This window comes from Pipistrellus hanaki (assembly GCF_964339955.1).
Source record: "Pipistrellus hanaki genome assembly, chromosome: 12".
In the NCBI taxonomy this organism is placed as follows: domain Eukaryota; kingdom Metazoa; phylum Chordata; class Mammalia; order Chiroptera; family Vespertilionidae; genus Pipistrellus; species Pipistrellus hanaki.
This window is the reverse complement of record NC_140514.1, coordinates 16,264,750-16,286,849: the sequence shown is the minus strand read 5'-3', so window position 1 is coordinate 16,286,849 and position 22,100 is coordinate 16,264,750. Positions and strand designations below refer to the sequence as shown.

Sequence of the window (22,100 nt, the reverse complement as noted above, 5' to 3'; positions counted from 1 at the left end):
TATTTTATTGATTTTTTACAGAGAGGAAGAGAGAAGGATAGAGAGTTAGAAACATTGATGAGAGAGAATCATCAATCAGCTGCCTCTTGCACACCCCCTACTGGGGATGTGCCCGCAACCAAGGTACATACCCCTGACCGGAATCGAACCCGGGACCCTTCAGCCCCCAGGCCGACGCTCTATCCACTGAGCCAAACCGGTTTCGGCTCATCCCTCCTTTAGTAAGCTACATCTGTAGTAACCTAGTAAATATAAAGTTTATTGATTCTTAAGCTTTGCAATGAAGTTCTTTTTAAACCTTTTTGCTTCATTTCATTGATTTAGGATCTTCATTTTAACTGCATTTTCATTTCTTTACTGAGATTTTAAACATGTCAGTTATGGGGGGAAAGGAAACATGTAGTACTTTCAACAATAAAAAATTTTAAAAAAATAAATCTAAACATCTCAATTAATCTATTACTCCATTTCAAAAGTAACTTTCAGAGGTAGTTCCTTTAAGTAGTAAACATCTGGAGAGCTTCATGAATTCAGTATGAATAGATTATGATGAAACTTTCTAGAGATGCTGTCAAATCCAAAGTTACATAGAGAAACATGTCACTTATTGGCAGAAATGTGGGTAAAATAACCTCGCTTATTTTCTAACAGGGAGGTGGATTGGATGTATTATCAGAGAGATTTCCACCACAACAAGCAACACCACCTTTAATGATGGAAGAAAGACCCAACCTTTATTCTCAGCCTTATTCTTCTCCTTCACCCACTGCTAGTCTCACTAGCCCTTTCCAAGGCATGGTCAGGCAAAAGCCTTCACTGGGGTCTATGCCTGTTCAAGTAACACCTCCCCGAGGCGCGTTTTCACCTGGCATGGGCATGCAGCCCCGGCAGACTCTGAACAGACCTCCAGCTGCACCCAACCAACTTCGACTTCAACTTCAACAGCGACTACAGGGGCAACAGCAGGTGAGTGCTCGTGTTTAGCAGGCGGTACTTTTTAAAGGTACGTGCTCTCTTTATAATAAGACAGCCCAGTTGCTACAACAAAGGTGTTAAGTTCACTCCCAGGACCGTTATGAAAGACTCAAAAACACCATCCGTGGTTTGCTAGGATAAGAAAAGGGGACGTATTCATTCAATTAAAAGACTGCTGGCTCATAACAAAGTACTTGGAGACCTACAATTTAAAAGCAGTTAATCTTGTTTTTTGAGATAAAAAAATATTAGGATGAACATCATACAATTATTAAATCAATAAAGAGAAACACAGTTTAATTTATAGGATATCAGGAAATACTATTTATGATTATTGAAGCCGAAAGTGAAGTTTATTTCTGTTGTTTGAACTTGGAGTGGTGTTATTATATTAGGAGCATGAGGAGAGAAGAGTTTTGGGGTGTTGGGTATTGTGGGTGAGTTAAATCTCTCTCCTGACAGGTAATGAGTAGTTATAGTGGCATAAATATTTTTTTAAATATTTTTATTGATTTTTTACAGAGAGGAAGGGAGAGAGATACAGAGTAGAGAGTTAGAAACATCAATGAGAGTCATCGATCAGCTGCCTCTTGCACGCCCGCAACCAAGGTACATGCCCTTGACCGGAATCGAACCCGGGACCTTTCAGTCCGTAGGCCGACGCTCTATCCACTGAGCCAAACCGGTTTCGGCTATAGTGGCATAAATATTGAAGTCTGTATAAGCAGCAGGTATAGAGAGAATCATCAGGAGCCAAATAAAGCAAATGGTAAAAGTATTATCTCTGAGAAGTGGGACTGGGGCTGTAGATTTTTCTTTCTTCATATTAATCCTTCTGTATTTTGTATTTTTTAAACCATATGTGTATATTTTTTCAGATTATTTTTTTTAATTATTTAATGATATTTCCTGGAGCCTTATTAATTCAGGAAGGAAGAAAAAGGAGATAAATTAGAAAGTCAGTATGATGTAATGGTGGTAAGAGTAAGCTCTAGTTTCAAATCCTAGTGCTAACCTTAACTTAGGTGGTTGGACAATCAATTTATTTACCCTGTTAAAGCTTCTGGGTCCTCATTTTTAAAAAGATTCTAGTAACTAATTCCTTTACCTCATAGGTGGTTGTGTGCATTAATGAGATAATGCATGTAAAGCTCATTTAATAAATGCTAGCTATTACTATAAAATTATATTCAATAAGTATAGATACTATAATATACTTTCATTTCACTTAAAAAGATGATGAAAGGGAGAAAGAGAAAGAGAAAGAGAGATGAGATAGGAAAAATTTTAATGGTAGAATAACAAAGAAAGGAATAACTTTCTAAATCTTGGGTTGGAATAAAGGATTCAATGAGGAATTAAGGAGAGAGAAGGAAGAAAAGAAAAACAAAAGGAATAGTAATATGCTCTGAAAATAAGTTAAAGATAAGCTACTTCTTGTTATAACTTGTTCATCTTAAGATAGCATAAGAAGCGGAAGTACTTAATAGTTACTTTGCATTTTTCATAAAACATATTTAAGGGAACTATGATAGCAATTTTGAGGAATACAAAGAAAAAATGACACAGGCAACTTTGAGAACTTATAGTCAGCTTAGGGTATTTACTATATAATGACCCAAAAGTTAACAGCAGTAAGTGACTAAGTGCTAAACCAAAAGAGAAGAGGAAAGTGTAGGTATGTTGATTTCCTCATTTCACAGAGTAGAGTTCAGTAAATCCTGTCTATAGTTACAGGCTCAGTGAGCAAGACCATTTCAACAATCTAGGTCAGGTTCCTGACTAGATGAAATGATAATTCATACTTAGCTCAGGGGAAAAAAAAAAATTGTTTTTGCTTTACTTTGCTCTAAAGCAGCTGATAAGCAGAGTAGTCATGCAAAGAATGTATCTGAAATAAAGACACAAATAGGTCAACATCGCTCCTCTGTGCTTCCTTTAAATATTATGGAATCATGTCCAAAGTTTGGAGATCTTGGTAGCCCAACAGAGTGAAATAAATATCCATCAAATTGGAGAAATACAGAGTTTGGGGCACATTATGTTTTAAGCCTCTACACATAAAAAGAAAAAACAAATACTCCCATGTAAAACAATAACTCTGCTACCTAAGGAGCCACGATATCCAGACCTATTCTTTGGGTCCAGGGCTGTAAGTCCTGTTCAGCAGAGGGGCACTCAGTCCATAGTGGCTCTTCCCTGTAGTCTTCTCTGTGAGGGAGGTCTGGCCAAGGCTTAGCTCAGCAATAAAGAAAGAGGAAAGCTCAACTCGAAGTAGTAAAACAGAAAAATATATTTTTACTCAAATATTGAGATGATTCAAAATAGAGACATGTCCGGGGGTGGTTACTTCAGAGACGTAAGGGTGTTATCAAGGACCCAGGTTCTTTCTGTCTTTTCACCCTGTCATCCTTGGTAACTGGAAGAATGGCTGCCATGGTTACAAATACCACATGCAAACAAAACTAGCTAGCAGGAGAAAACAAGACTATCTTTTCCCTATGCATCTTGCTTTAAAAACCATGAAACTTTCAGAAGGCTCTAGTCCCTTCTTCCCCACTTCCCCACCCCTCACTCCCAAAACAGGAAAAACAAAAAAAGACTTCACATGTTTGGCTAGTCAGAACTGAATCACTTGTACACCTTAACCAATTGCTGGCAAGGATTGACTTAGAGTACTCATGGAGATGTGTGATTTGGGATAAATAGCTGAATAAAATCCTATTCTGTCATAAAGGAAGAAGAGGAGAGTAAATGGCAGTGTTGGCATTAATAGTACTTGATAAAATCAAGAAATTAAGGTTTAAATGAATTATTTAAAATTATACAGGTAAATTCAGTTGGGATCAAATTGGTGAACTAAAATGGAACATATCTACCTTTTCTTCTGTCTTAAATTCCATTATATGACAGGTTGTATATTTTTAAGTGAATAAATTTATATCAGTATAGAAAAAAAAAGAATACCATCAACCTACTAAGAATTTTGAAATATAGAAAGTAAACATAAACAAAATTATATATATATATATATATATTTTAAACCAAAAGATTTGTATGCATGCATATAAACCTAACCAGTGGTCACGGACAACAGGGGGTTGGGGGCATACGTGGGGAGGGGTTTGGGGTGGGAATGGGGGATGAGGACAATTATGTGATACCATAATCAATTTAAAAAAAAAAAGAAACAAACTCCCAGTCAAGGAGACAATTTGCATATTAGGCTTTTATTATATAGATAGATGGAGAATAGAAGCAACCAGAAAATAGAACTAAGGTCAAAGAGCAGAAACTACAGAGGAGCAGATTTCACCTCCAGATTTCTGGCAAAAACTGCCTGATAAAAGAATAAGCTTCTTTAATAAAATAAGTTTTTTGGGTAAGCACTTGAGATCTTATTCCCCAGCGTATATCCTCAGTTTAGCTCAAATAAACTTAAAGAACAAAACAAAAACGCTTTGGCTTGTAAGAATTTATGCAGTGGCTGTATCAGAATTCTCACCCTTGGCACTACTAACGTTTTGGTGATTGTTGTTAGTGGGCAAGGGGCACTCCTCATGCAATGAAGGGTGTTGAGCAGCCTCCCTGGCCTCTACCCACCGATGCTCATAGAAACCGCTCCCCAAGTTGTGACAATCAAAAATGTCTCAGGCATTGCCAGATGTCCCCCGTAAGGGCAGAATCACCCCTGATTGAGAACCTCTAGGCCAGATAATCACCTTTTAGGTTACTATAGAAGGACTTCTTGCTAAGGCATTGAAAAAAGTCCATTCAGGCAGACAAAATGGCAGCTGTACTGTGCTGTGTGTGTGTATGTGCACACATGTACATGTTTGTGTGTGTGTTATATGCATAGGCTCGGTATGTATCCTTCCACACGAGCCCCACATTTCCTTTTGTAATACAACAAGCCTTTAGACCCGCCCTTTTTTTTTTTTTTAAATATATTTTATTGATTTTTTTTCAGAGAGGAAAGGAGAGGGACAGAGAGTTAGAAATATCGATGAGAGAGAATCATCGATCAGCTGCCTCCTGCACACCCCGTACTGGGGATGTGCCCACAACCCAGGTACATGCCCTTGACCGGAATCGAACCCGAGACCTTTCAGTCTGCAGGCCAACGCTCTATCCATTGAGCCAAATCGATTTCGGCCTACCTGTCCTTTATAGGTTTTTGAATTTGTGTCCCTAGCTTTAAGGACTACCAGCCTCTTTCATGCCCAAACTCCAAAAGTTAAGATTTCCAAAGAGTTAAAGGAGATGGTGAATCTTTTGGGAAGACTTCCTTGGAAGAAGTAGAACTTGATCTGCTTGCTGGAAAATGAGTATCATTTTAGTAATCAGAGAGAAGTACCAGGTCAGAGTAACACAGTTGTACACACAGTCAAGGGAAGGGGAAGATGAACACGAGTTATTTTATGGGCAGAAATCAATCAATTTTTCTTTAACAGAAAGTGCTTATAGATTGCTGCTATTTAGAATAATTCCTTCTACTAAAAATAGCCTATTTCTTCTCAGTCATCTTTCCTCCATCCCCACCCATTTCATTGTCACCATATCTCACAATTGAAAGGATATATAAAGCTACAAATTTGGAATCCCAGCTCTCATTCCCCTAGCAGTTTTACTTCTCTACATCACTAAGTATCAAAGTATTTTCGCCTATCCTCACTGCCATCTCTGTTTTCTTACACTTGCTCTTCTTTCTGCCTGAAGTTAACCTTTTGAAGCTCCCATTGAGCTCACTTGGCACTTGGTCCCTGCCTTCCTGCCTATGCTGGTTATTGGTCTGTCTGCATTGCTATAGATGTCTGTATGTATGCATCACCACACTTGATCTTTAAGCTGTAGATCAAGGGTGGGGAAAGTCCAGCCCATGGGCCATATAAGTCCCACAAAATCATTCGGTCTGATCCTTCCAAGGCACTAGGAGTGAGTTGATTAAGTGTCTGACCAAATATAGCAGGCTAAGTTTTAAGTTGATAATTTTATATGGCCCAGGAATGATGTTTTAAACATCCAGATGGCCTTTGGCAAAAAAAAAAAAAGGTCCCCTTCCCTGCTATAGATTGTTTATAGGAGGTATAAACTCCAAGGATGCTTGTTTTGTTCCCTGATAAAGTTGAGGCAAACCACGGCTCGCGAGCCACGTGCGGCTCTTTGACCATATTCAGGCTTAGGGTTCTGTGACCTGGAACCCTAAGCCTGAATATAGATAGCGTCTTCCAAACTAGTGTTCCATAGAAGATGGTTCTAGGCCAGTGGTCGGCAAACCACGGCTCGCGAGCCACGTGCGGCTCTTTGGCCCCTTGAGTGTGGCTCTTCCACAAAATACCACATGCGGGCGCGCACGTACAGTGCGATGGAAACTTCGTGGCCCGTGCGCAGAATTTTTGAAGAAGTAGCATTAGAACACTCAAGGGGCCAAAGAGCTGCATATGGCTCGCGAGTCGCAGTTTGCTGGCCACTGTTCTGGGAGATATTGTTTTGGTTTTTGTTTTGTTTTTTATATATTTTATTGATTTTGTACAGAGAGGGAGGGAGAGAGATAGAGAGTTAGAAACCTCGATGAGAGAGAGTCATCGATCAGCTGCCTCTTGCACATCCCCTACTGGGGATATGCCCGCAACCAAGGTACATGCCCTTGACTGGAATCGAACCTGGGACCCTTCAGTCCCCAAGCTGGCGCTCTATCCGTTGAGCCAAACCAGTCCCGGCAAGGGGAGATATTGTTAATGGCTATATATCAGAAAAAAAGGTTTGTGATAAATAAGTTGCATAGTCTATCCCCTTCTTAGAGACCCGCAATGTACCCATAGCATTACTGCAGAAAAGAAATCTGTTTCACCTTGTGTAACCCATCATTCCCAGTACTTAATACAGCACAACATGCTGTTTTCCTGGCACATCTATTAATATCCTGCAGAACAATGTTCTTTTAGAACACCAATTTGGGAACTGCTGGTCTAAAGTAATTACTTCTTCCAGTTAAATAAATAGTTCATTTTCTCAGACCATTTGTTCCTTACATAATTCTCTTCAGCTAATGAAATCATGTTGGATTTTCCCCAGATACATACCCATTAGACAGACACCCTCAAAGTGAGAAGTCCATCAACTTTTTCATTTATCTTCCAGACCTTTGTGGAATATGACCAATTATATACTTATGTTTTTACTCACAGTAATTTTATGACCTAGAGCTTTTCTCTCCATCATTGCACTTATCTGCAATAACTAAGTATTAACATGTTTTTTCAAAGTGCGATAAATGCCTTTGTGTGACTGTGTGTATTTTAGTGGTAGAGCATTTATGGCAGAACTTTTGATAGTATAACACACACACATGTACCTGTGTGCATACCTATATGTGCATGTGTGTATTCTACTTTTAAATACTCTGCCATATTTAATGTAGGTGGGAACTATGTTAGGAATTACCAGCCTTTTGGCAGATAAACATGGAGAATATCTTACTAAACATGCAATACTAAAACTTGTTAGTAATCAATAAAATGTTTGTATCACCTTTAAGGGCTATGCTGTATTTTCATGTAGAAATGCGATATCTCATTTTTCCCATTTTTCTCTAGTTGATACACCAAAATCGGCAAGCTATCTTGAACCAGTTTGCAGCAAATGCTCCTGTGGGCATCAATATGAGATCAGGCATGCAGCAACAAATTACACCTCAGGTAATGTGAGCAAACCAAACACTGTTAGTACTTTTCTAACCCAAGCCCCGTTTCCTAATGTGTTGACTTGAGCGTCTTTGAAATGGTCTGTGAGCTGATCTTTTAACGATGTTTATAAGTGTAGCTCTCTTCTAGAATGAATTTATAATGAATCTGTGATATCCCTTACTGATATTTGATCAAAAGCTGAGGGCTCTTTGTTTTGTTTATTGTTATTGTTGTCGCTGCTATTAGATACCAGTGGACTGAGCAGAAAACGCTAACTGCTGTTCTGAATAGTGCTAGTAATAAGAAGCCTGAGCTATGAGCCTGTAAGAATGGTACCTGAAACCTGACCCAAACTGTGTCACATTGCCGAGTTATCTTAACTATCATGTGTTCTCAGGTCCGTCTGAGCATCAGCGTTTTCTATTTTTTATTTATTTGAATGACCCTTATACATGAACACAGAGCCATTGGAACTTTTAAACATAAAAAGAACTGGGCAGCCTTCTAAATGTTAACTAGATCTTAACTTCCACACATAGTTTAATATTTTTGCTTCAACCACTTTTTTTTTTATTTCTTAACCAATTGACACAAACATTTGGGAGATGAACGACTCTAAATAGGATTCAAACAAAATTCTTCTTTTCTCCTTAAAATGGACCTAGATGGATTTGGGGCAAATATAGAAAGCCAGCACTAACCAAAAGAATAAATACTGAGAGAAGCTGCTGGTAAGCAGCAGATGTTGGCATCTTTATGGATCCAGATTTGTGTTTCTATGTCTTATAAATCTCGTGGTTAGTTCGTGCAAGGGTAATTAGGTTGTAAGAAAACAAGACCCTATTATGGAATTAACATAAAGATGATTTCTACCAGAAAGGCATATGTCATAGTTTGTTCTAGATTGGACTATATCTAGTTGACAAGTTTAATTTTTTTTAATATATTTTATTGATTTTTTACAGAGAGGAAGGGAAGAGAGATAGAGAGTTAGAAACATCGATGAGAGAGAAACATTGATCAGCTGCCTCTTGTACACCTCCTACTGGGGATGTGCCTGCAGCCAAGGTACATGCCCTTGACAGGAATCGAACCTGGGACCTTTCAGTCCACAGGCCAACGCTCTATCCACTGAGCCAAACCGATAAGGGCGACAAGTTTAATTTTAAGGGAGCCATATGCTTTAATTAGATCCTCAATCTGAATAGATATTTTGTGAGGCAGGCTTTATTGACATGCCATATTGCTTTGCAAATTAGACCAAAAGGTGATTTCAACCTAATGTTACCACTTCTTTCTTCATTCATAATATCATAGCTATTTAAAACACTCTAATACCTAGAGTTATATTATACTGCAACAATGAGAGAAAATAGCCGGTTCCATTTATTTCTGTTTATTATTTTATTTCTAATTATTTTCCTTTTTTTTCCTTCCAAATATATTTTATTGATTTTCCACAGAGAAGAAGGGAAAGGGAAGGGAAACATCTATGAGGGAGAATCACCGATCAGCTGCCTCCTGCACATCTCATACCGGGGATGTGCCCACAACAATGTACATGCCCTTTACCGGAATTGAACCTGGTACCTTTCAGTTCGCAGACCGATGCTCTATCCACTGAGCCAAACCGGTTTTGGCATAATTATTTTCCTTTTAAATGATAATTTATTAGTCATTGGATCCTGGGTTTCTGATCTTTCCTCTTTTAATGGTATTTGTAGGTTTTTTAACTATAAAAATAATATATGTTCATTATAGATAATTTGGAAAATACTGAAAAATATATAGAAAAATTTAAATCACATTTTATTCCTTTAAGTAAAGTGGAATAAATTATTTCTGTGAGAAAAGGGGGAAACTGTAATTTTTTTTAAATAGAAAAGTAGAAATCTAACAACCTAATGTCAGATAAGATGGAAGTCATTAGCACATTTCTTTCTCTCCTCTCTGGTTTTAATGTTTCTTTTAATCGTTTTTCATGACTTAAAATACTAATCAATGCGTATTTTCTTTGGCTTTTCTCAGTCCTGTGTGACTTTTTGAGAATTTGCATTCAACCACTTTAACAGTCAATAATAGTGTTTTAGCATTTCTCAACTACCTTTAATCTACTTATTTTTCTCTCCTGTGATTACTACTATTAAGAGTTTTTTTTGTTCCCTTTCAGTTTTATTTTCCTCTGTATACCGATAATTGCTACATATTTTGTTCCCCCAAGCCACTAGCCTTTATCCTGTAAGCTTTCCGGGATAGGTAGAGATTATAATTATTATAATAAGTGAAGAATTTTCCTCCTTTGCAGCCACCCTTGAATGCCCAAATGTTGGCCCAGCGCCAGCGGGAGTTGTACAGCCAACAGCACCGACAGAGGCAGCTAATACAGCAGCAAAGAGCCATGCTCATGAGGCAACAAAGCTTTGGGAACAACCTCCCTCCCTCATCTGGACTGCCGGTTCAAATGGGGAACCCCCGTCTTCCTCAGGGTGCTCCGCAGCAATTCCCCTACCCACCAAACTATGGTACAAATCCAGGAACCCCACCCGCTTCTACCAGCCCGTTTTCACAGCTGGCAGCAAATCCTGAGGCCGCCTTGGCCAACCGCAACAGCATGGTGAACAGAGGCATGGCAGGGAACATGGGAGGACAGTTTGGCACTGGAATCAATCCTCAGATGCAGCAGAATGTCTTCCAGTATCCAGGATCAGGTATGAGGATCCCCACCAACATTGTTGCTTTCACACGTGCCGCACACAGGCCTCTTTCTCTGTGTTTCAGTTCAGTGACACGGAAGCCGTGTGCTCCAGAGGAAAGACACATGGGCGTCGAGGTCCACGCTCCAGACTCACCTTTTGCCAATAAATGCTTGAATGATTTGAGGCTTGTCTCTCGGTTTGATAACTAAGATTATGAAATTAGAAGATCCATTAGATGTGTCTGTAAATCATATTATCTTATTTTCTTACTCTCTTTGATGGATCCCTACAAGAATCTAATGAAAGTCTTTTTTAGACAATGGATTTAAGTTCATTAACTCAAAATTTGGATACATTTTCTTTAATTATGTTGAAAATTCTGATAGTTTACATAAGGATAAATAATTTTCACAAAGTATCTCAGACTTCTCATTGGTATCACCTCTCATAGCTGCTTAGTTTGCAAGCTAGTCCTGCAATATTAGGCAACTTTCTGGCTTTCAGAAGGACTTTCCTTTTTTTTCTTTTTTTAAATATATTTTATTGATTTTTTACAGAGAGGAAGGGAGAGGGATAGAAAGCTAGAAGCATCCATGAGAGAGAAACATCGACCCCCTACTGGGGATGTGCCAGCAACCAATGTACATACCCTTGAGTGGAATCAAACCTGGGACCTTTCAGTCTGCAGACCGACGCTCTATCCACTGAGCCAAACCGGTTTTGGCGGGACTTTTCTTTTTGAATCTTTCATTTGTACAGTCTGTGTCTCATTCTCTTTGTCCTAGGTGATGGTATCTTCTACTTTTATCACCTTGACGTTCTAATAGGTAGTGGCAATAAAACTCATTTGGTTAATCCACCATGTTTAATCAACCTTTAATGCAAAATTAATGGCAAACTTCTGAAAAAATTGAAATAAATTCCTTGATATTATAAGTGAAAGAAAAAGTACATTTTAATGCTGCTTTAAACAAGAATATCAGTGAGAAGGTGGCTGTTTGACTTGAATAAAATAGTGAAGTTATATAGAGATTTTTAACAGTATGCTTAACAACTTTGATAGCCAAATTAATTTAGACTTTTCTTTCTTACAGCAACAAATGTTAAAATCCTTTGACTATTAATTGTCTAGGGAGACTTGTATCAGAGAGCACCAGCATCCTCTAATACATTTTAATCAAAATTATGCCACATCAGTTCTCTTGTCCTCAAGACAATGAAGTCATCTTTGGCTGGCTTGTTTCTCTGACACTTATCTGTGTGGGCAGCAAAAGGATTATAAATCCATCCTGTCATTATAAGATGGTCTGAACAGGAATGGCCTTCAAAAGAGTTTTATTTCTCATGACTTCTGAATGCAAAGGCTTTTTCACTTTAGTTTGCAGGACTTCCTCCAACATTAGAAGACTTCTATAGTTATCTATTTACCAACTTCTCTTCTAAAATGGCAACGTAGCCAAAACAGCAGATAGATGCTTGGCCTTCATGATATTGATTGCAGAGCTGCAAATCAAAAGATTTACCTCATTTATTTGGAGGGAGACTAACTACAAGTAAACCAAACATTAATAAATTTCCCCCAAGGATTTTATTTCTCTTATAAAAATAGTACTTCTGTCCATTTTCAGTCATGCTCTTTAATTCCTCTTCTCTGGAACGCTAATAAAGGAGAACTGTTTCAAAGCCACCTGGAAGGCAGTGCCTCACAGCCCCAGTTCCAGCGAAGTTAACAAGATTTCTAGTTATTGATCTCCTGAATGTCAATGTATAGAACACAGTGATTGAAGTAATGAGTTGGTGGACCTCTGTTATTTACTAGGCAACATAACTGGGTGTGTTGCCATCCACCATTGATGCAGTACCTAGTACCCGGATTTTTATTCCAGCCCACCTTTTAATTGACCAAAAAATACTTTTCACAAAGTAAGAGTCTTACTTTGATAAAGCCAGCAGTCATATTACAAACAAAACCCAGAAGCTGGGTGCAATGGAGTAGTAGTTTACTCTACATTTCAGTTGTAGACTGAAATGAAATGGCAGAACTTTCAATTCTTCCACAAGCTGCTTTAAAATAATAGGAGGAAGTTGTTTGTTTTTCTGGATAGCATAAGAATATTTAACGATAAAATGTTTGTAATTTCTTTCACTCTTCTAAGGTGAAAGTTTGCCTCCAGTATGGTCAGCAGCCTGGTAGAAGGCTTCAAGACCAGGCTTTGTATTGGTACAAATTCAAGTTCTGGAAAAGTTCCAACCGTTTCAAAGCAATGGTTGAAACTTTATCAGGAGGGGGAAAGCCATCACATGATTTTATAAATAAAGTTTTATTGGGATGCAGCCATGCTCATATAGTTTACTTATTGACTACAGCTGGTTTCACACAGCAGAATTGTATAGTTGTTTCAGAAACCTTATTGCCTGCAAAATAAAAATATTTACTATCTAGCCCTTAGCAGAAAAAGTTTGCCGGTCCCTGTGCTAATTGATGATGGCAAGCCAAAAGATGAATACATAAACTTTGCTTTAGTCCTTTGCTTTGGCATCTTTCAGCTTAACAAAGGCCCAACCAAAGTAACTGAAGGACACGTAGACAATAGTCATGACAGAGTATGCTTCCTTTTATTTCTGGAAATCAGTTTTTCTAGAGTATTGTGCTATGAAGATGAGTACACTAGAACAGAATTAGACTTTAAAGGTTTATTTTGTGCTAAGGCAATATTCTAAGTAAATATGAAGGATTTTTTTAATGTTGTACCCACTTCATGAGTTCCTTGAAGCCCACCCGAGCTCCCTTCTGTGAACTCCCTTCTGAAACTACACAGTGAACTGGCTCCTCTACCCACTCCTCCCTGTGATCTCATCAGCTCCTGTGGCTTCAGTGACCTCTTCGTGCTGATGACTGTTCTCTATCTCTAAACCACATCTCAGCTCTGTGTACAGCTGCCTACTGGACAAACATACTCCAATTTTCCACCAACATCCCAAACTCAACGTGTCCAAAGTTAGACTTACCAACTTTCCCTTCCCTCCATATCTCACTGTCCCAGCTATAACAAACTCCTCAGGTTCCAAGAAAGAGTGCATACCTCACTCTCTTTTACTTCCCAGCTTTTGTACATCTTGTACCCTGTCTAAAATGTCCCTCCCTCACCTGTCTCATTCTGTTCCTTTCTTCTCTTAGAGGCGTCTCCTCTGGAAGCCTTCCCTGACACTCCCAATCATAAGCACTCACCACCCTATCTTCCAGACATTTGTTGACCTAGCTGTCTTTCTTTTTAAACAGCAAGTTCCTCAAGTGAGCAAAGAGTGATATTTTAATATCTGTTTCTCAAGTACTTGGCATAGAGGTTGGGATGGGTCTGGGAGTAGATGCTTAATGAATCTTTGAAGAAACTAATGGACAGAAAGATGAGTCTTAATTCTAGTTGCTGCTGCCAAATGGCTGTGATGCTGTTGATGGTCCAGCAGGGAGAATTAACAGAGTCTAGGCCAGTGGTCGGCAAACTCATTAGTCAGCAGAGCCAAATATCAACAGTACAACGATTGAAATTTCTTTTGAGAGCCACATTTTTTAAACTTAAACTTCTTGAAATGCCACTTCTTCAAAATAGACTCGCTCAGGCTGTGGTTCAAAGTAGACTCAAGGGGCCAAAATAGACTCAAGGGGCCAAAGAGCCGCATGTGGTTCACGAGCCGCAGTTTGCCAACCACGGGTCTAGGCAAAGATAGAATTGTAGACTTTAAACTAGATTGCCTGGTTCAAGGAATCCAAGGTAAAATGTAGTGGCAGAACTGGGACCAGAATCTAACCACCTCTCCAACTCATGATTGACAGGCTGGTTCCTTCTACTAAAACTAGGTCATCTGATAAGGAAACCATGGGCAGTTAAGATGTGCGATAAGGCCAGAAAAAAAAATATCAGAAAGCATGGCGATATACTTGCAGTCTCTTATTTATTGTTTCCTTTGACCCCACAGAGTAATATCTAGAATGTCATAAGTATCTCTTCCCCCTCACATATATAGTTTTTCTGGGGAAAAAAAAGTATTTTTCATAAATAAGGTTTTAAAAGCATTAGAACAGACAAGTATTTATTAAGGATCACAACCAAAACAATTGAAATTTAAAATGTAGAATTAATGCAAAGACAGTCAACATATACTAGTATGGAGATGATTAACATGATAGGGGAGAGGACAGAAACCCACCCTATGGAGTTATAAATAGAAAAAATAACTTCCTCTATTCTAAGTCAAAATTATTTACCAGAGATTAATTACATATTTAAGAAGCAACAAGGAAAGTTATGTAACTTTATTTATATAATCTTTTTTTTTTAATATATTTTATTGATTTTTTACAGAGAGGAAGGGAGAGGGATAGAGAGCTAGAAACATTGCTGAGAGAGAAACATCGATCAGCCGCCTCTTGCACACCCCCTACCGGGGATGTGCCCGCAACCAAGATACATGCCCTTGACAGGAATCGAACCCAGGACCCTTGAGTCCACAGGCCGACGCTCTATCCACTGCGCCAAACCTGTTTCGGCTATTTATATAATCTTTACGCAAAAAGATAGTTATCCAGATGACCCAATAAATTTATAGTTCTTCAAAAAAAGATAAACATTTAGTAAAAGAAAAAAACTTAATAAAAACTATAGTTTGCTCTACTTTAATAGAAAATTTAAAATTGTAGCCTATTTAAAAAACAAGTGAATAAATTAACTATACCTCTGACCAGATTAACCAATCAAAAAAAGAGAGAAAAGTCCTTGTATTAACAATGACAGAATGCAGACTATTATACAGGCATATACAATTATGTCTACAAAGAGACATTAAGAACATATAACTATGCATATGATAGGGAAAGAAGCAAAAAAAAAAATCCAATATTTTATGGTGGATTATTTGAAGGGATTATACTAAATTATGGTAATCAAATTATGACATTGTTTTTTCTGTCCCTTATTAACTTTATGTACCTCAAAAGTATTTAACTCTGAAGTGTATTGTCGGGGGGGGGGGGGGGGCGAATAATATTCCCCTGTAATATGCTAACGTAACAGAAAACATAAAAAGGAATCCATTTTTACTTTTAAAACTGTTAATGGACTTTGACTTTTGGCCAAAATGGGGTAACAAGGACCAAATTTATTCTCCTATCTGAAACAAACAGAAAATCAAAGTATGTGAAGCAAAGAGCCGTTCTCAAAGTTGTCCAGACTGTGTGCAGGGAGAGGGACCCCACCAGCAATAAGTGGCTCCCCTGAGTTGAGGCAGTGGAGCTGGGCACAGTAAAGAGAAGGAGCCATGCAGGGAGAGCACTATGGGGGATAGTTCTCTAAGAGGATTTCCCTTAGATCCTCAGCTGAACACTGGGTGTACACATGTGCGTGCACATGCAAACCAAGGCCAGGGAAAGCCACCTGAAAAGATTAAAGGGAACAGTCTAATGTTCACACACAGCCAATTCCTCTTCTCACCAGCCAGAATAGAAAATTCATGATTCATGGGGTGTCAAGCAGAATACTTAGGAGGGTTTTGCCTCAGTAATGAGCAAAACTGAATGAATTGTTTCTGCTCTTACCTCTTTAGGCAGAACACCCAAAAGAAACTGTTTCCATGTAACAATGACCCAGACAAATGTCAAAAATATTTAAAAGGATTTTAAAAATTGAGCACCTGAGAAGGTAAAATTCATAATAGCTGGAATCATTTTTTAAAATTACCAAGCAACCAAAGAACCAGGAAAATACAACCAATAATGAGGAGAAAAATTAGTCCATCAAAACCAACCCAGAAATTACACCAGTGATAGAATTAATAGGGATGTTAAGACAATTATAAATTCTGTATTTATTCTGTATATTCAAGAAGTTAGAGGAAAATTTAAACATGTTAAGTAAAGGTATGGAAGATATTTAAAAAATCTGAAATCAAACTTCTGGAGATGAAAACTATGTCTTTGATAAAAAGTATACTGGATGGGATAAGAAGCAGACTACTAGTAGAAGTTACAAAAGAAAAAATAAGTGAACTTGAAAATATAGTAATAGAAATTAGAGGGGAAAAGTTTGAAAAAATAGTAATTCATTTCAAATTGATCTTATAATTTAATGCAATCCCTATCAAAAAAACAGCCCTTGCTGGTTTGACTCAGTGGATAGTGTGTTGGCCTGTAGACTGAAGATTCCTAGGTTCTATTCCAGTTAAGGGCATGTACCTTGGTTGCAGGCTTGATCCCCAATAGAGGGCATGCAGGATGCAGCGAATCAACGATTCTCTCTCATCATTGATGTTCTCTCTTTCTCCCTCACGGACAAAGTTGGATGACTACTAGTTTCAAAAATTTTCATAAAGTTATAACAGTCAAGACAATGTCTATACAGTACAAGTATAGACATACAGATCACTGATTGACTTTAATGGTAAATTGATTTTCAATAGTTAAATCAATAAGCATCTTGAATAAAAAAAAAAATACTGATAACTGCTTCAGAATGATTGAACATCAGAAATAGTATGCTAAGTGAAAGAAGCCAGACACAAAGCACCTCAGATGATTACATTTATATGTAATTAGAGGCCCAGTGCACAAATTCATGCATGGGTGGGATCCCTCGTCCTGTCGTCCTGGCCAGTGAATGGGGCCTATTGGGGGGGGAGGGGGGTGCCAGCAGGCTGGAGGGAGGGGCCGCAGGTAGCTCGGGGGTGGGGGGGCCAGTTGGGGCCCGGATCAGGATGGTTGGCTGCCGCAGTGCCCATCAAAGTGACTGGTCATTCCGGTTGTTCCGCTGTTAGTGTCACTGGAGGTATATATATATATATATATATATATATATATATATATATATGGGAATATATATATATCCCCAAAAATATATATATATTATTTATATAAATAATATAAATATAAATAGATATAGATATAGATGGGAATATATATATATTCCCATATATATATATATATATATTATTTATATAAATAATATAAATATAAATAGATATAGATGTGTATATATATATATGGGAATATATATATATTCCAAAAAAAAGGGCAGATCTATGGAAATGGAAAGCAGAGCAGTGGTTGCCTGAGGTTAGAGGTGGAAAGAGGATTGACTCTACACAGGCAAATATGGATGTGATGACAATGTGTAAGCTGGGTTGTGCTGATATTTGCACAGCTCAATAACTTTATTTAAATACATGAGTTGTGCAGTTCAGTGGGTGAATTTGACAGTATGTAGATATGTAGATTATATCTCAATAAAGTAAAGGGGGGAAAAAACAAAACAGGGAAAGGAAGAAGAGCCCACAAAGATGACTGAGGAAGAATAGCCAACAAAACTCTCATTTTTCATTTCACACATGGGTTGTTCTTATCTTTGCTTTTTCAGCTTTTCTTCATTACAAAAGTAATCTGTCATGTATGTTCACATAGTTTTTTTGCACTTAAAAGTTCATGTAAGCAAAATAGAACAAAACAAAAAAAATCACATGTAATCCGGGCACACAAATCAGCATCTTAGAATGGAAAACATTCTCACAAACTTATTTTATGTTTATTTATGTCTCTCTCTTTTTAAAAAAAAAAAATATTTTTTTTTTATTGATTTTTTTACAGAGAGGAAGAGAAAGGGATAGAGAGTTAGAAACATCGATGAGAGAATCATCAATCAGTTGCCTCTTGCACACCCCCTTCTGGGGATGTGCCCGCAACCAAGGTACATGCCCTTGACCGGAATCGAACCTGGGACCTTTCAGTCCGCAGGCTGATGCTCTATCCACTGAGCCAAACCGGTTTCAGCTATCTGTCTCTTTATACTGAAATTTCTCGCCTTATTTTTAAGAAACAAGTGTTTGTTGATTAGGCTATTTCTAAAGATACTTGTAGGCTAATTAATTTATAATATATTCACATAAGTTAATTTGTGTCTATTTGCAGGAATGGTTCCCCAAGGTGAGGCCAGCTTTGCTCCATCTCTGAGCCCTGGGAGCTCCATGGTGCCGATGCCAATCCCTCCTCCTCAGAGCTCTCTCCTCCAGCAAACTCCACCTGCTTCCGGCTACCAGTCACCAGACATGAAGGCCTGGCAGCAAGGAGCAATGGGAAACAACAAGTAAGGGGCAATTTTTATATCCGATTGTCCCTAATACTTTGCAGCACATAAAAACAGCCATTCCTTCACAATCTAAATACATTATTATTGGCTACTGCAATTTGCAAATTCAAGGAACTGAATTTTATGTCATCCGCAAGAAAAATAATGATTTTTAAATCCTTTAAGTGACTCTTAAGGTAAATTTATATGTTTACAGTAGAGAAAAGTGGTCTGATGGCCCCCAATCTTTTGTCCCACCTCGAATACACTTAGGAAATATGATCAATTCCCATTTAGACCAAACTTCCCGGAGACAGATATATTATAGAAATGGGTACTAATAAAAAAAATCATCTCTTTATATAAATGCTTAAATATCTTAAAAATCTAAAGCAAGAATGGCAAAATGTTAGAATTCAATAGAGCTGAATTCAGACAGGTTGCACTCTTCTCAGTACGTTTTAAAGATTTCATAGTAACAAAGGTTTCAAGGCTTCCAAGTCATTCTGCCTTACCCAACTTTTTGATTCTAGATATTCAGTGGCCTCATCTTACCCATTTTGCTTAGAATTATCTCACGAAAGTCATGTTCCTCCAAATCCTGGCTGCTGAACTTTTCACACATCATTTGAATTTTTTAAGGGTTTTAATTTGGTTGTGTCTTGGTTCTAATGACAGGGAAGCCATTTGATCTGACAGCATAATAAGTGAGGCAGTTAAAGTTTAAAACTCAAGACTATACTCTCTGAAAGTTCACTGAAAGGTGAGAGAGGAAATCTTGTCAGAGAACTATGCAGCTCTCAGAGAGGACTGTGTCAAAAACGGTCGCTCTCAATGGGGACTGTGTGTAAATTAGGTAGAAATGGAACTGTCTAACAAGCAAGGATAATTTAGTCTCCGGATGTGTTCTAATGCCAGTTTCCTAAACCCACTTAACATGTGATGGTCCAGCACGATAATTTTTTTTTAACTTTTTTAAAAATATATATTTTATTGATTTTATATGAGAGGAATTGAGAGGGACAGAGAGTTAGAAACGTCGATGAGAGAGAAACATCTACTAGCTGCCTCTTGCACACCCCCCACTGGGGATGTGCCCACAACCAAGGTACATACCCTTGACCGGAATCGAACCCGGGACCTTTCAGTCTGCAGGCCGATGCTCTTTCCACTGAGCCACACCGGTCCCAGCTCCATCACGATAATCACTCCCTTACAGGCACTCTGAGCTTGCTTGTCCAGCTGTCTCTCTCTCACACACCTGTGCCTAGCAGAGCGCTCCTAATGAAATCCAGCCTCACCTCTTGCTCCATGTCTACATATAAGCACTTAATGTGGCTCGAAGAAACCCCGTCATGCCCACAGGTTAAATTCGCTTGACAGTTAAATTCATTTAAAGACTACACTCTGTCACTTCCTCTCCCCTCATTCCTTGTTGAACCAATCAGACTTTCATCCCTACCACTCCACCAAAAGTCTTCTTGTCAAGGTCACCCATGTCTTCTGTAAGGCCAGCTGCTCTCAGTGATCATGGTAGCACTTAGCATAGCCGAGCATGTACTCTTTCTTGACATTCTTTCTTCATTTGGTTTCTGGAACAACTTCCCTCCTCTTGAGAAACGTGACTCTCCTAGACTCTCGGTTTCCTCCTCTCCCTGACCTCCATTGGAGGGCCTCAGAGCTCCCTCTTGGACCTCTTCCCCATATCTGTTCCCTTGGTTACATCATCCAATGTTACTGCCATACATGCCCATCTCTATGCTATGATTCCCAAACACAAATCTCAGCCCAGACTTCTGCCCTAAGCACCGTACTGTATATACAGCTGCCTAATCGACATCTCCACATGGAAGTCTTATAGGCGTCTTGTACAACATGGTGGTGACATTCTCACCAAAGCATGCTCCTCTCCTCCTTTTCCCCGTCTCTGTAAATAACTCCATTTTCCAGTTGTGCAGAGGAACCAACACCTTTTTTTCTTGTTACCTGTCCCACTTGTACACTTTGGTGCAAGTCACCCTTGCCTTTTCCCTGGACCGTTGCAGTAGCCTCCTGCCCCCACGGTCCACCCCTGCTCACTACAGCAACCTTCAGCCAGAGTGACGCCTTTCAAACAGGAGGCAGTGTGTCAGTCTGTCCTTTATTCAGAACTCTCCATCTCACTCAACGTACAATATAGGGCTAGAAAGCACCGCTCAGTCTTGCTCCTGGATGCTTCTCTGACCTCATCTGCTATTCTCATCACTCACCCTGCCACACTGGCTTCTGTTTATTCTTCTCTTCCTCAGATGTGCCAAGTACGTACATTGCAAACTCGGGACCTTTGCATTTTTTAAAGTCCCTTTGCTGGAATGTTCTCTCAGTAGCCATGGTTTGCTCTCTCATACTTCATGTCTCTACTTAATGTCACCTCGTTAAACATAGATAGTGAATGTCACCGGAGTAAACTCTTCTGACCGTGATTCCTACACCACCACCGCGTCCCACCCCTGCTCCCTCCTTTCCCTTCTTCAGCACCTGACCGATTGTGTATCAGTCTGCTTACTTACGGTCTGTCTCTCCAACTAAAATGTACGTTTCATAAGAGCAAGGACTGTTTTTTGTTTACTCCTGTACATCTGTCCTTCAGAACAGGCAAGCACTTAATACACGTTTCTCCAACGAATGAGTGCAGATTTCCTCTTCCTACCTAAGTCACTTCTTGGTTCACACACAGTGTGGACTTGAGTTTTGTTGTATGTTAGCAGTTTTTGTGAACTCTGACTTTCCCATGTCATTTGAGAAAGAAAATAATCATCACCCACTCTTCAAACATTCACACTTGCTTATTAGGCAAGGCAGACAGCATATGTTTTGTGACCACGCAGTGTCTCTGTTGCACAGCGCAAGGGATCACAGAGAATGGGGGAAACCGCCCCTGCTGTCAAGCCACTGAGAGTCTAGCTGGTGGTAAGAGTAGGGCGAAGAGAAGTAAAACATGGAGAATCATTAAGTAGAATGTTGTGTTCAGAAACAGTCAGATGTGATTCTTTCTCATCGTCTCTCTGGTGGCCAGAGAAATCAAGGGTTAAAACAAATCTGTTTGTCCTGGAACTGGGCAGCCTTCCCTGTAACTTTAGTCACTGGGAGAGTCTTTATTAGCATTTTAAAGGCCAAGAAGGCCTGTTGTTTAACCCTTTGTTTCCCAGACTTATTTGGCCAAGAACTGCTCCTCCGTGCTTGTTAGTACCTGTCCTCCCTCCCTATGGAACCCACTTTGGGCCAAAGTCTTAATTTTTCCCTTTTCCCCTCATGATTTAGGGCTTACCAATGCCTGGTACTAGCTTAGGGAAGCTATGATGGCTGCCATGAGGCCAACCAGAAAAGCAGAGGGAGGGGTCCTTCAGGCATTGGGCCTAAGGTGTCAGTGAACCCCATAGTCCATTCCAGGACCTGGAACAGTGACTGATGCTACAGAACAGTTGGCCTTCTTCCCAGGATGGGAGACTCTAAAATGGAACTATTGGCAGGAGCAGTTTGAAGGAACTTAATATATAAATTTGACAAGAAATTAAATCCTAAGCTTTCTCCACTAAGTATGACATCATTGCAGTCCTTGAAAATTCTGCAAGCATTAACTTATATAAGCCAGGAGT

The 22,100-nt window shown here is 39.0% G+C and overlaps 1 protein-coding gene across 7 annotated transcripts in view; it reads left to right on the top strand.

Annotated features, from left to right (window-relative positions):
• NCOA1 (nuclear receptor coactivator 1) overlaps positions 1–22,100 on the top strand; it is a 136,222-nt gene that overhangs the window by 102,810 nt on the left and 11,312 nt on the right. For 6 of the 7 annotated variants that reach the window (XM_084901419.1, XM_084901420.1, XM_084901421.1 and 3 more), the window contains 4 exons: positions 652–966; positions 7,572–7,673; positions 9,967–10,369; positions 18,309–18,483. In XM_084901419.1, the coding sequence (XP_084757545.1) occupies positions 652–966; positions 7,572–7,673; positions 9,967–10,369; positions 18,309–18,483 (995 nt within the window). The remainder of the gene's footprint in view (positions 1–651; positions 967–7,571; positions 7,674–9,966; positions 10,370–18,308; positions 18,484–22,100) is intronic. The other variant, XM_084901422.1, reaches the window with a different exon arrangement.